General features: G+C 41.1%; 1 protein-coding gene across 1 annotated transcript in view; it reads right to left on the reverse strand.

Moving 5' to 3' along the window:
• Positions 1-3038: 3038 nt before the first annotated feature.
• GRAMD1C (GRAM domain containing 1C) overlaps positions 3039-14440 on the reverse strand; it is a 157744-nt gene continuing 146342 nt past the window's right edge. The window contains exons 13-15 of the mRNA XM_006864173.1: positions 12668-12778; positions 12107-12212; positions 3039-3119 (exon numbers count right to left, since the gene is read on the reverse strand). Of these exons, the coding sequence (XP_006864235.1) occupies positions 3039-3119; positions 12107-12212; positions 12668-12778 (298 nt within the window). The remainder of the gene's footprint in view (positions 3120-12106; positions 12213-12667; positions 12779-14440) is intronic.

The following is a 14440-nucleotide window of genomic DNA, read 5'->3' on the forward strand; positions in this document are numbered from 1 at the left end:
GCCGCCCATTTGCACCTGCCACCATGAGGTGTAAGAAGCCCCCTGAAGGTTAAGGAAGAAAGCACTCAATTCACATCTTGTAAACACATCTACGCCCCTCTGATTAACCGCCAACGCCTAAACAATCAAAAATGAGAAGAAAAGGGGGAAAGTCTGCTTTCAGCCGGTTTTGTGGCTCCGCTTGCCCAGGCACCGAGCTCCAGACTCAGGGCTCCGAACTGCCTTCCCCGCCCTCACCACCAGGGCAGGCGCCGTCTGGGCACCGGCGTTCCCAAGGCAACAGCCGACCACGCTGCCGGGACAGCCGGGCGCGGGCGGCTGCGATCACCTGCAGGTGCGGGATGTGGAGAGCCCGAGAAGGTGGATGCAGGTGGACCCTCACCCTCCGGACTGGGGGTGGTGGTAAACGAGGTGTGTGCACGCTGGCGCCGACGGACACGCCCGCTGCTGGCGCGGGCGCCAGCGACCCGGCTCCGAGGAGGCCGCCGAGTGTCCAAGTAGAGCTCGGCGTCGCCGCCCAGTCCGCTCTCCCGCCCCTGCCAACCATGAGGACGCGGACCTTGGAGCATGACCTTGGAAGGGAAATTACCTGCTCTCCCAGCGGAGGTGCGGCCACAGCCAGAGAGGTTCAAGTGGAGGGCGGATTCCTTCGGCGGTGCGGACGGGCCCCCCAGTCTCTGTTCTGCGGGCTCCGGGTGTGGCTGTTGGAGTCTCGGTCGCCAGACTCTACTCTGCCCTCGCCGCTGCACACCTGTGGCTACTGCCCGGCACGGCCCGGGCTTACCGGACCCGGAGCCTGGAGTCCGCGCGCTTCCGGGTGCCCCGCCCCCAGCGCTGAGTAGCGCTGAGCTCTCCGCCCCGCCCACCGCACGTGCACCTCCCGCGTCCTGAGAAGCCCGCCGTGAGGCCCTGCCCCCGGCCCCGGCTCCGCCCCCGCCGCGAGGTGCGGAGACTAATACCGGAAACCCGGGTCGGGAGGGTTTCCGAACTATGAGACCGGCGTGTAGGTGTTTTAGCTTTCATTCAGATGCAACTAACAGGCGTTGAGGGAGATCTCCAGGGTAAAATGTTACCGAGGGACCTTCTAGCAATTCGCCAGCCTCTCTTTAAAGACCCATCACAGCCCCCTAAGCTGTTAATTAGCCAACTTGTTCATTCTCTCACCAACCTTTCCGCCCAGCGGTTCCTACTTTAGACCAGCAGGGCTGTCTCAGACTTTAGTCCCAGCAGTTTGCCTATTTGATAGGTAATCGCCTTAAAACGACAGCCCTCTTTGAGTTTTATTTTGTATTAAAGAGGGAATGCCCATTTGCAGGTTTCACCACAGTAGCCTTCTAGATTTTTGCCTTTTTAAGATGAAAAAGAAAAACGGCAACATAGACTTTTAAATTTTTATTGATATTCAATTTGCATGAGCAGGCTCCAATTTTACTATATTCTGCACACCCACACATTTAGTCTTACATATATATGCATTGTACTTTGGTCATTTTCTTTGAGGTATTTATGAAATACGATCTCTCAAGGAAACGTCACAAAAATATTCAGCTTGTCTGATCATTTTTGTGAACTAACAAAACAAGGTTTCAAGTTTGCAGCCCAGTCACTCTTGCTCACAGCCAGACACTTCTTAAATCTTTACAAATGAACATCCATTGAGGTTCACCCAGAGAGAGACCCCACTGTCACTATTCCAGTCAACACTTTGATTCTTTACAATCATCTCAAAAAGAACTTTCTCAATCCCATGTGGCTTGGGTGACTTTGGAAAATAAAGGCAATAGTTGTTTCAACAACAACAATATATACAAATTATTCTACACTAGCTTCCTGTCGTTCCAGAGAAAGCTCTCAAGAGGATGCTTTCCGAATAACTTCCTAATTCCTGGGAAATAAACCTGATTTCAAGTCAGTTCACAAAGTCCTTTTTTCTTTAGGAAACATTTTACTGAGACATATAATCTAAAAACTTTTTATGGAAGAGCCAAAGCTTGTGTCTGGCTTACAGCTTCAAAGTCAGTGCATTTATATTAAGGCATATGTGCTCCAGGAGTTTTTATTAAAGAGCTAAAGCTTGTTTGTGGCTGGCTTATAGCTTAGTGACTAAAACAAGCCACATACACACATAAATATATAAAGAATGAAGTCATACCAGGCTACTGAAAAATTATACATAAATTATTTTACACCAGATGTTTCACCAACTGCTAAACTGAAGCCAAGTTTAGTTCAAGTAGTCATTATATGTAACTAAATGCCCAGAATTTTAGTCTTTGGATTTTTAAAACTGAGATCATGGTTCTTCATTGTGAGAGCTGATATCTTACATACTCCTTTTCCTAAATTGGGTCTTCTGCTATTTGATGCATAAAAAGGCAAGATGCTACCATTTCTAAAAACTACCTTAAGAAAAAAAAAAAAATTCTTTCATACAACTAGGTTAAGAATCTTCTGATAGGTAATAATTATCAACTTTAAAATAAATAAGGTTTGACTATTAAATTTGCATACTAAATAAATTAAGACACACAAACCTAGATATATTTTGAATTATGCCTGAAAATGGATCCTTCAAAATTAGAAGGTTTTCTTCTTTTATTTGGGGGTTTCTTCTTAAAGCCTCTTGACCATATATTAATGGGAAAAGCTTTCTATGGATAAGTACTGATTCTGCACTAACAAATAAACTTAAAAGCATCAAACTTTCAAACCTCATGTAGAAATAAGGCTGTTATCACCCAATTCAGAGTGCCTCATTTTCTTCTTTATCAGGGAACTTCAACTCCGTAATATATTTCACGGTTCATTGGAGAAATTCACAGCTTAAGAGTTATAAGAACTGAAACTATGTATTCTTAAGTCCAAATAGGACAAATTATCAAATAAATGTTACTGAAAGAATGTTAATATTAGAAATTATCAATAATGAGAAAGCATAGAAATGTTCCTATGACAATGAAAATCCTTCACGGTTTGGTTTTCTTCCAGATGTCTTCTTTTAGTTCCAAGGGCTTCTATAGTTTCAATCTTTAAGATGGCTAGCTTTCAACAGCCACGCCAGTCTTGTTCTTATTTAGTAGATCAAAGGTTCTCTGAAGCATAACAAGTGAGCTCTTCAACTGCAAACAAAATTAATGTTAAAAATTAGATTGTTTCATTTTTTTCTGATTTTATGCCAAGAAGTTTACAGTGACATTTAATATCATTGTGTTTATACAGATGCCCAAATAAGACACTACATGTAAAATACCTGATTCCTTAGTGTATCTGTTGGTATAATTGCTACAAAGCTCTTCCCATTTATGGAACACTGCCCTTCTTCCTACAATGTTATCTCCAACTGACTACCCAGATTATCCAAAGTGAAAGGTTCATTTTCTTATATACAGCTTTCTGAAATTACAGTGGTTTCCTCACTAGCCCCTAAACAACTGAAGTGTTACAAATGGGGCTTTACTTCTATTACACTCACATTCCTCTGTACCTTTCTAGAACTTAGCCCCACCCTAGTCTCCATGTAGTTTTTTCCTAATCACCCTGCTTCAGCTCCTGAAGCATTACCCTTACTGTTAAGCGTTGTGACTTCATTCTGTAATTTTTTTAATAATCTTTCACAATATTCATGGACATCTGATTTCTCTAATAAAACTATAGGCAACTTGAGGGCAAGATTTATGTCTCATTCTTTTTTGTATCCATTCAACAAATATCTATTGTGTAGTGGTTACAAATTGGACTGCTAATCTCAAGAACAGTAATTCGAAATTACCACAGGAGAAAGATGAGGCTTTCTGCTCCCGTAAAGATTTACAGCCTTGGAAACCCTGTACAGGGTGACTATGAGTCAGAACTGACTCCACGGCACATAGCTGCCACCACCACCACCTCTGTATGCTAAACAGAAGACATAATATGGTGAACCAAATAGGCACTGTTCCTGTCTTCACGCAGTTTACAAACTACGGAGGAATACAGAGCCAAAACAAATCACATATAAACATATGCTTACACATTTTATTAAGTGTTTGGTTGGATCAACAAAAGATGACAATATCAAGTCAGGATGAGTAGAAGAGAACTGGGGTTTTGTGTGGGAGGAAATGTGAATTCTGTTGTGGACATGATCTAATCTGGATGCCTGAACAGACCTGAAAAAGCTGAGTCCAGGTAAAGATGCCTGGAGGTAAACAGACTGAGTTTTGGGGCTCAGACAAGAGATCAGGGATGAGAGATAAGAATTTAGGAGTCAATGGCACCTGTAGTATTTAAAGCTACGGGAGTGGATTAGTGTGGTGCAGTGAATTATTTAATGTCTCTTCTAGTCACAGTCTTTGTAAATTCCCACCAAAGGACTTTTTCTTGATGGGTCTGGGTAAGAAAAGGTAAAGGATGATGCTGATAGATTATATAATTCAGTTGTGAGTGATTGTTAAAAAAGTGAATGGTGATTGGTCAATTTCATCATCCTGATGGGGAGGAGTGGTGGAGGCTCAGTACCATAAAGAAGAAAGGGCCAGGAATGGATTGCATCCTTTGTACCCGGAGATCCCTGGTGCACTGAACTTGTGTGGCCCAGGAACAGACGACAGCTGTGACATCAAAGGAGTTCCAGAGGAGCGGCAGCCACAGCAGAACCAAGACCCAGAGCATGAGACAGGGAGGCTTGCTTGCAGACTGGGGTGCCTCTCGACATGTAATTGGGGAGCTAAGTTTGCTGATCCAGAATCAAGTCAAGGGCCTTCGAACTGAGGCTTAGAGCAGAGTGGAGTGTTCTTTGGGCATTTTATCAGCAGCCCTAGAAGAGCACTGTATCATTGCCCAAGCAAGGCAGAGGCCAGGCCAAGGGCCCACGGACAAGAGGAAGAGCTGCCTGTGGGCATAGGTGAGGAGAGGCTGTCCTGACTGGAAGAACTGTGCCCTGAACATTTCTGACCCTGAATTTTGCAACCTGTTAACTTCCTTAATAAACCCATAATGTGAGTATAGTGCCTGAGTTGTGAGTGATCACTGCAACAAATTAGCTAACCCAGCTAAATAAAGAGTACTTATGACAATGAGATTACCCAGAGAGAAAACAGAGGAGAGCCCAGGAACATTGGGCCAGGAAGAAGTCAAGTAGAGGAAAGGGTTCTAGCCAGCAAAAACATAGTTTTTTTTTATTATGCTGAGTCAGGGAAGCCAATCACAAAAGGTCATATATTATAAGAACTATCCAGTATAGGCAAATCCATAGAAACAGAAAACAGATTAGTGTTTGTCAGGAACGGAGAGGAGAGGTGAATGAGGAGTAACTGCTAATGGGTACAAGGTTCCTTTTGGGGCTGATGAAAATGTGCTGGAGTTAGATAGCTGTGATGACTGCTGAGTCTACAATCACAGAATATACTAAAAACCATGGCATCAGACATTTTAAAAGGAGACATTTTAGAATATGTAACTTTAAAGGGATTTGTTTTTTAAACAAATCTTTTTTGTTGTTGTTATGTGCCGTGGAGTTGGTTCCGACTCATAGTGACCGTGTACAGGGTTTCCAAGGCTGTTAATCTTTACGGGAGCAGAAAGCCTCATCTTTCTCCTACAAAACAGCTGGTAGTTTCGAACTGCTGACCGTGAGATTAGCAGCCAGATTTGTAACCACTACGCTACCAGAGCTCCTTAGACAAGAGGAAAGTGACAACAATAGTTTCAGACACTAGATGACAGAACAAACCTGGAAAAGCTGAGTCCTAAATTAACTGAGAATCAACATGTACTCTGAAGACTCCTCACACACCTCAGGAATTGTGGGGGAGGAATATTGGGAAGGGGATAAAGAGGAAAGGGCTAAAAATATGAAGAGTTGGATGTAACTTTGAGCATCTGACTTCTCCTCCTCCTTGGGCAGAAGTCTGGCTATTGTATTTTGGAAAAGCTACACAGAGAGGGTCTCTAGCTGGGGCAAGAAGGTGTGGGTGGCAGAACACCAGACATTGTTATGGATAGTGGTGGCTGTTGTTGTTGTTTAGTGCCATGGTCAACTCATAGTGATACTGTATAGGGTTTCCAAGGATCAGCTGCTGAGTTTGAACTGCTGACCTGATGGTTCAAACCGACCTTGCGGTCCAGTGCTTTATCCCACAGCACCACACCAGGACAGTAATACCACACCAAAAATAGAAATGATATGAAAAAATGTACACTAAATGTTGAGGCCATTCCCTCTGCCCTGTCTTCCCCCTACCCCACACCCCTAGTCCTCTTCCTTCACTCAGCTCCTAAAACCTAGCCCTTCTGATGAAATGAAATGCAGATAGGTTTCTTGTGATACAATAGTGAATAACTGTTATCAGGACTGATTGTGAGGGTTGGAAATGTAAAGGTAGACGTTTTGTAACAAGGAGGGGAGTGATTAACTTTTCAGTCTAGGAGCGGAGGTCCCTGGGACCATCAAGGGAAAAGAGCAGAGAGCGGGACCTTACCCAGAGAAGCAGTGATGCCTGAGATGGAGGCAGAGACGATGATGTGGAGAGATGGAGCAGCTGGGGACTTGAGATCCAGAGAGGGAGGGGCTGTGTGCTGAAGACCGAGGGAGGGGGCAGGCTTGCAGGGTATACCCTTTGGTTGGTTGATGATGCATGGAGGTGATTGTGACCATGGTAATGAAACGATACACGATAGGATGAATGTAAAGCTAATGTTCTCCCATGTAAGCTATCACATAATTCACAATAAAACATTAAAAAAAAAAAAAATACAGCCCTTAGCCAGTTAGTAATACTGAAAGGGGTCTCCTCTGTAGCAACTGACCAGTCTAAAAGATAACGAAATCAGGATTTCTTAGCCAACAGCCCAGCCAGATCCACTGGGAGGTACAGATTAGACAAGCCCCAACCACATATAAAGACCACCAGACTATCAGAAGCTCCTTAACCTAAAAGAGAAGAATCAAAATGGGGGAAAAAAAAAAGATCTTGAAGAAAAGTGAATGTGCAAGAAGCATGTGGGGGATACAGTTACAGACACTTCCTGTTACGTGATGTCGAGTCAGTTCCAATTCATAGCTACCCTGTACAGGGTTTCTGAGGTGCGGCTAGAGGGTTTGGATCACCAACCTTATGGTTTGCAGTCCAGTGCTTATCCTATAGCATTACACCAGAGTCACAGAGACTTCCTAGATATAGTCAATTAACTTGTAGAATTGATTTACTAAGTTGAAGACCTTAAGTCTTCATAGTCTGTGGAATAATTTAGTCAATCGGTATAATGTAGTTCATAATGTTTTATACTCTACTTTGGAAGGTAGTGCCTATGGTCTTAAGAGCTTGCGAGCAGCTATCTAAGATACAATTCTGGAGTAAAAGAGAAGAGGGAAACCAAAGACTAAAGGAAGAAACTAGTCCCCAGGACTAAGAGCCCACACACACCATGGCCTTTTCTAATCTGACATCAGAAACACTAGATGGGTCCCAGCTATCATTACTGAGTGATCTGACCAGGACAACAAAAGGTCCCTATTAGAATGGAGGGAAAAACAAAAAACATAGAAGAAACCTCAAATTCATAAAATGACCAGACTTACTGATAGAGATTGGAGGAATAATCAAAACCCTAAAATACCCTTTAAATCTGGAAATGAAGTGACTCCCAGAGATCTCGTTTCAGTCAAACAATAAATTGCATTATAAAATAAGCACTATCACTCATGAGTAAGGTGTTCTTTAAATAGTGAAGCATATGAAATCAAATGGTCAACATTCACCAGAAGCAAAGATGAGAAGGCAAGGCAAGGATCAATATGAATAGACAAAAAAGAAGGAAACTAATGAGAACTATGGAAATTACAATCAATGGTATAAACAATTTATATAAAAATTGTTAATTGGGAACTTAATTCACTGTGCGTACATACTTTCACCTAAAAACCACTAAATATTCAAAAGAGGAAAAACAGAAGAAGAAAATAAACTAATTAAAGAATTGTTGTTGTAAGTGCCATCGAGTTGGTTCTGATCCATAACGATCCTGTATAGAGTTTCCGAGGAGTGGCTGGTGAGCTTGAACTACCGACCTTGCAATTCACACTGACCTTGCAGTCCAGCACATTAACCCACAGCACCACACCAAGAATTAGAAAATTGTTATTGTTGTTAAGTGCCATTGAGTTGATTCTGACCCATAGCGACCCTGTGTAGGGTTTCCAAGGAACAGTTGGTGAGCTTGAGCCACCAACCTTGCAGTTCAAATGACTTTGCAATCTGACACATTAGCCCACAGTGCCACACCAGGTCTCCTATGCTCTGTTACAAGAAAGGAGTAACACATGAAAGAGGAAAACATAAGAAACATTCCATGAAACAGAGAAGAGAGGCAGGGGGACTTGCCAGTGTGATGTGACATGATAGCTGCTGTGCTCCAGACACACAAGGTAAAGGACCTGCTCAGCCAGTCAGAGGCACTGTTGATCGAGTACCAGAGAGGAATGAAGAGATTAAGAAGAGCTTTATGTAACAGAATTAGAGGATAAAATACTTACAAATGATACTGATAAACTAATCAATGATACAATTTCAGGAATACCAAAAGGCACAGAAGGAAAAAAAGGAATCGTGGTTTATTTTATAGCTCAGTTCTGAATCACAGACTTGTCAAAAGTAAGTAAACATTCAATATTGATCTAACCAAAATTATGCCATTACTTCATTGGGAAGACAGGGGTTTTAGAAGAAGGTGGAAGGAAAGTAAGCCAAGTTGATGCCTTCCATGACAGAAAGTTAAAAATATCTAAAATAGAAAAATCAAGAAGTATCAATGCATACTTGTTTTTTGTTTTGTTTTAAATAAACATGAGGCACACACCAAAAGACCAAACAAAAAGAGTTAAAATTGTCTTTGGGAAAGAAACAGAGTAGAAGGTGCTGGATTGCTTTCTTTCTGAACAAACCTCATCTAACAAGTAAACCCTTTAAACTGTGTGAATGAATGATTTTGGTAAAACTCTTTACTAAGTAATGACAGCAAGTAATGGCAACTCGGAAGGAGCATGACTGTGAAAGGAAGAGAGCAGTTAAAGGAGAAGGGTGTGAGTGATGTGAGTTTGTTTAAAACACGATAACAAAACAGAGTCCTGTGCTCAAGCTAATGGTTCAGTTGAGTACATGAAAGTAGCTCATGAGGCTGGGGGATGGAATTCAGAAGGCACATGCTGGGACGGGTCCCTCTCCTCCTAACAAGAATGAAGATGAGGATGATGTTGTTTAGTGCCGCTGAATCGGTTTTGACTCATAGTGACCCTGTATAACGTTTCCAAGGAGCAGCTGGTGAGTTTGAACCGCTGACTTTGAGGCTCAAAGACAACTTGGGGCCCAGTGCTTTTCCTACAGTGCCACACAAGGATGAACATCGGTACAGGAATAGGAAGGTTTGTGGATTTGGAACAGAAGGAGCAGGAAGGGCCCACCTGAAAATTTCTCTTTCCTCTGTGAGGCATGGTCATCAATTGAGAGTGGGGAGAAATGGAAGGAGAGAATGAGGAGAAAAGAAAGAATCTGTGACATACTCCTTTGCTAAGAAAGGGAGAAGACAGGTAAATAACTTGTTATCACTGCAGTGCCTAGTTGATCTGCAGTGACCACATGATACCAGAGAAATGTTCAATAATGTTGTTGTTGTTGTCAGGTGCCATCGAGTCAGAACCGACTCATAGCAACCTCATGCACAGCAGAACGAAACAATGTCCGATCCTGGGCCAACCTCACTACCGCTGCCACACTTGACGCCATCAATGATGCCACCTGGCCTATCCATCTCATTGGGGGTCTTCCTCTTTTTCTCTGACCCTCCACCTTACCCAGCATGACATCCTTCTCCAGCGACTGTTCCCTCCTGACAATATGTCCAAAGTATGAGAGACGAAGCTTAGCCATCCTGGCCTCCAAGGAGCACTCTGGCTGCACTTCTTCCAAAACAGATCTATTGGTTCTTTTGGCAGTCCATGGCACTTTTAGTGTTCTCCTCCAACACCACAACTCAAAGGCATCAATGCTTCTACGATCTTCCTTATTCACTGTCCAGCTTTCGCATTCAATAATAGAATCAATTCTTCTACAATCTTCCTTATTCACTGTCCAGCTTTTGCATTCAATAGAACCTTATAAATAAAATAAACCTCTATCCAGAGAAGCAGCGACACCAGAGATAGAGGCAGAGATGAAGACATGGAGAGATAGAGCAGCTGAGGACGCCAGACTCATTGAAAGAGAAAGGCAGTGTGCTGGAAGCCAGGAGGCAGGCTTGCAGAATGTGCCCTTGGGTTGTTTAAATGATTATATATTCCAGAGGGGTTTTGTGCACATTCAAAAAAATTAAAAAACAGAGAGAATAGAAGCAAATACTATTGAATGATGATGCATGCAGGAGATTGTAATCATTGCAATGAAATGGAATATGATAGGATTAGTGCAAAATGTATGTTCTCCCATGTAAACTATCACTTAATTCATAAAAAAAAAAAAGATGAAAAAGTTAAAAATTTTTTTCACTTGCATGTGATATTAATAATATTGTTGGGTGATTTCTGCCTTTTGTTGGTTCATGTTTCTTTGAAATGGGTTCTGCATTATAGTGACTTATTTAGTATGTCTTTTCAAGCGTTAGTATTTGTAATTACCACCAAACAACATTTTCCCCCTGATGGGTCTGGGTAAGAGAGAGGGGAGAAGATGCTGACAGGATTGTATGATTTTCAGTTGTGAGTGATTAACAAGGTTATTATAACTGTAATTATAAAAACCTGGTACTATAACGCGTCTACATCTAAATCGAGCCATCTCATATGCAGGAAGTGGGCATCTCACTACCATCAAAGGAGACCCAGCAGCGAAGCACATGATTTGGACCCCAAGATCCCTGCACATTGAGTCTCTTCAACTTAGGGACAGAAAGCTGTGACACCAGAAGCATGGCAGAGAAGCAGCAGAATCAAGATCCGAAACATGAGACAGAGTAGTGGGCTTCCCAGCCCATGTAGCAAGAAAAGCTGAGTGACTTTGGGCTGAAGGCGTGCTTGCAGAGTGGGGGCCTCTAGGCACTTAATTGGGGGAGGGACTAGGTTTGCTGAGGCTTGGAGCTAGAGTTGAGTGCCTTCAGGTTGAGGCTTGTGATCAATGGATTGGTGTACCTTGTGGTGTATCTTATCAAAATCCCTAAAAGAGCTTTTTAACATGGCTATAACTGAGGAGAGGCTGTTCTGACTGGATCACCTGTCCCCTGAACACTTATGACCCTTAATTATAATCTATTGGCTTCTCTAATAAACCTCATACTCTGAGTATGATGGCTGGGTGGTGGCGGGGAGAGGTGAGGAAGCACACCTCATTAAAAAAAAACTACTTAAGAAAAAGTTTTCTTTTTTATAAAAAAACATAAAGATATTTACAGATTGTATCTGAATGCTAAAACTAAAGGTTTTTTTTTTTTTCTATTTTCTATGTTTCTATTTATAATGAACAAAATTCATCTTTATTTTTCAAAGGCCATCTTAGGTTATAGTATATGTGACTGAGCAGCACATGGTGCTCCATTCAAGAGTTAATAGTATTTAAAAAAGACCAGAAATAATGTAAATATTTATTTTTCTATGAAGAACTAGTAAAATGATATAGGCACATCTATACAATTAAATCCTATGTAGCTCTTGAAAGAATGAGAAAGCAATTTATATATTGATATGGGAATTTATTCAGGTATATGATTAATATATAAAAGTAACCAGTGCATACAATAGCTACCACTTCTATAAAAAGACTTAATATTGTATATAAGTTTCTCTAGAAGGATCACTAAAAAGAGTGAGGTAGATATTAGTACGGTGATATGGAAAATCTTCTAAATACATTACTAATTGAAAACAGAAGGTATACAATAGTGTGTACTGAATGTTCCCACTCTGTAAATAAACAAAAGCACTCTATACATAGTATGTATCATAGGAAACCAGCAAGAGTAGTTTCCTCTAGAAAGGGAGTTTCTTCAAATAATGATATAATAAAATGTACTCTCATAGTCAGAAGAACAACTGAGTCACACTTGGTATGAGGTACTAAGATACGGAGCACACAGAATTGCCTACCTGTTCAAGCATCACTATGGAATCTTGGAGCACGCCCTTTAATCGATGCGCTTGATCCTTGTTCTTTGGAGGATTTTCTGCTCTTGACACCACATCAGAGACTAAACTGCAAGAACAATACAAACCCCCCCCCAAAATCACACCTCTTACCACCAAGTCAATTCCAACTCACACCCAACCCTATAGGGAAGAGTAGCAGTATCCCAAGGCTAAACGCTCTACTGAAGCAGACTTTCACATGTTTCTCTCAGGGAACAGCTGGTGGATTCAAATGGCAACCTTGTGGTTAGCGCTTAACCACTGTGTCACCAGAACTCCTTACAAGAACAATATTATCTTCAAAATCAAAAGAACAGTTTTCTGATCTTTCACATTTCCAGAACTCTTCAGTGCGCCCATAAATTTGCAAACAAAACATAAAATTAATCAAAGAAGCAAACAAAACAAGCAGTTTATGACTGCAAGATAGATCAAAATCTCTGGAACTAATAATAAAGTTTCTTCAGCTACAGAATTAAACAGTATGATAATATACAGGTTGGAGGTAGCGGGGAGACTTACTTTAGCGAGTTCTCGTCTTTGTGGTGGAGATGGTAAAATGACTGAGCAGCATATTCTATCTTGGACAGCTTAATAAACAGTGTCACATTCAACAAAACGAGCAACAGCAAGCTAGGCAGAGAAAATCGTACCCGGTTAATCCACACTTATCCAGACCTAGAACATTGGTAATGTAGAATATACATGCAAAAGCTTTAAAAATATACAAAAATTATCCCTATTTTCTTTTGCAAAAGAATTACTTTAATTATTAAATAATTACTTTAAGTACTAAGTGGATGCTGAGAAAGAAAATGTAAGCTAACCAGAATGACAAAGTTATCAAATAAAGTGAGTGAGGGTTATTTCTAGTACTGCTCCTTTTTGCTAGGGATCACAGATGATATTAATGTGGCAACCACTGGCTTAGAAATCTATCAGGTAAACTTTCAAGATCATTTTTAGGATCCTTCAGGTTAAGCAATTAGATAGAGCTGTAAGATAATGTGCCAGACTACAAAGTCAGTTTGAATTGCAAGGTTGGAGGTTCAAACTCACCAGCCACTCCTTGGAAATCCTATACAGGGTCACTATGAGTCAGAAGCGACTCCACAGCACTTAACAACAACAACAATGCTTCATTTCAAACGGAAATGAAGATCAATATGGAGCTGATCTTAGATCAGCATGTGCCTCTTACTCCAAGTAGGGGGAAATTTACCATTCAGAAAAATTTTCTTCTAGTTCATCTTGGACAAAGGAAGTATCAGATCCCAATTTACTTTAACGGTGTCATATGTAAAATGTTACATGCTTAAATGGACTTACTCTATTGGCTTAACAACAGCCTTTCAAATGAATAGATACAGAACTCACTACACAAGAAAGCAAACATGTAAGTAACATCATATCTTTCCATGTATTTCTTCTGTTAAAATATTGATTTGTCCTTAACAATATATAGCATTCAATTTACCAGTCCACAAGAGGAACTTTAAAAAAGAAAAAGAAGATCTGATCTATAAAATTATTAATGGCATTGAAATGAGATGTTGTTGTTGTTGTTAAGTGCCGTGGAGTCGTTTCCGACCCATAGCAACCCTGTACAGGGTTTCTGAGGCTGTAAATCTTTACGGGAGGAGAACGCCTCATCTTTCTCCCGCGGAGCGGCTGGTAGTTTCGAACTGCTGACCTTAAGGTTCGCAGCCCAATTCTTAACCACTACGCTACCAGGATACAGATCAACATTTTACCATGAGTTGAATTTTTTGCAAGTAATGCAAATGATTATAACACAGTCATAGCAAATCTATTTAATCAGAATATTAACACCTTTCGAAACTCCAAAGGAAAAATAAACATTTTCTCTATTCTCAAATCTATAATTAGGAAAAACAGCTTATATAACAGTTTTAGTCCAAAACCCAGAGTATATCACTGAGTCAGAAACAATTCAAAAAAATCGAACAGACTACCTCAATATTCAACTAGAGTCATGTAGGTATTCACAGTGTGGCTATGACTGGCGATGTAGATTCATATGGAATACTCTGATTCAGACTAATTGCCCTAGTATTTCCCCCCAGGAGTTCCTCACATCACTTCCTTCAGAATAACCTGTGTGTATGTTTTAAAAGGGACTCCCAGTGTGGCACTGTAGGATCAGCTCTGGACTGTGAACCACAAGGTCGGTGGTTCAAATTTATCAGCTGCTCCTCAGAAATCCTGTACAGGGTTCATTATGAGTGAGAATTGATTCAATGGCACTTAACAACAACAATAAATGTTTTAAAA

The sequence above is a fragment of the Chrysochloris asiatica genome, unplaced genomic scaffold (assembly GCF_000296735.1).
Source record: "Chrysochloris asiatica unplaced genomic scaffold, ChrAsi1.0 scaffold00061, whole genome shotgun sequence".
Taxonomy (NCBI): domain Eukaryota; kingdom Metazoa; phylum Chordata; class Mammalia; order Afrosoricida; family Chrysochloridae; genus Chrysochloris; species Chrysochloris asiatica.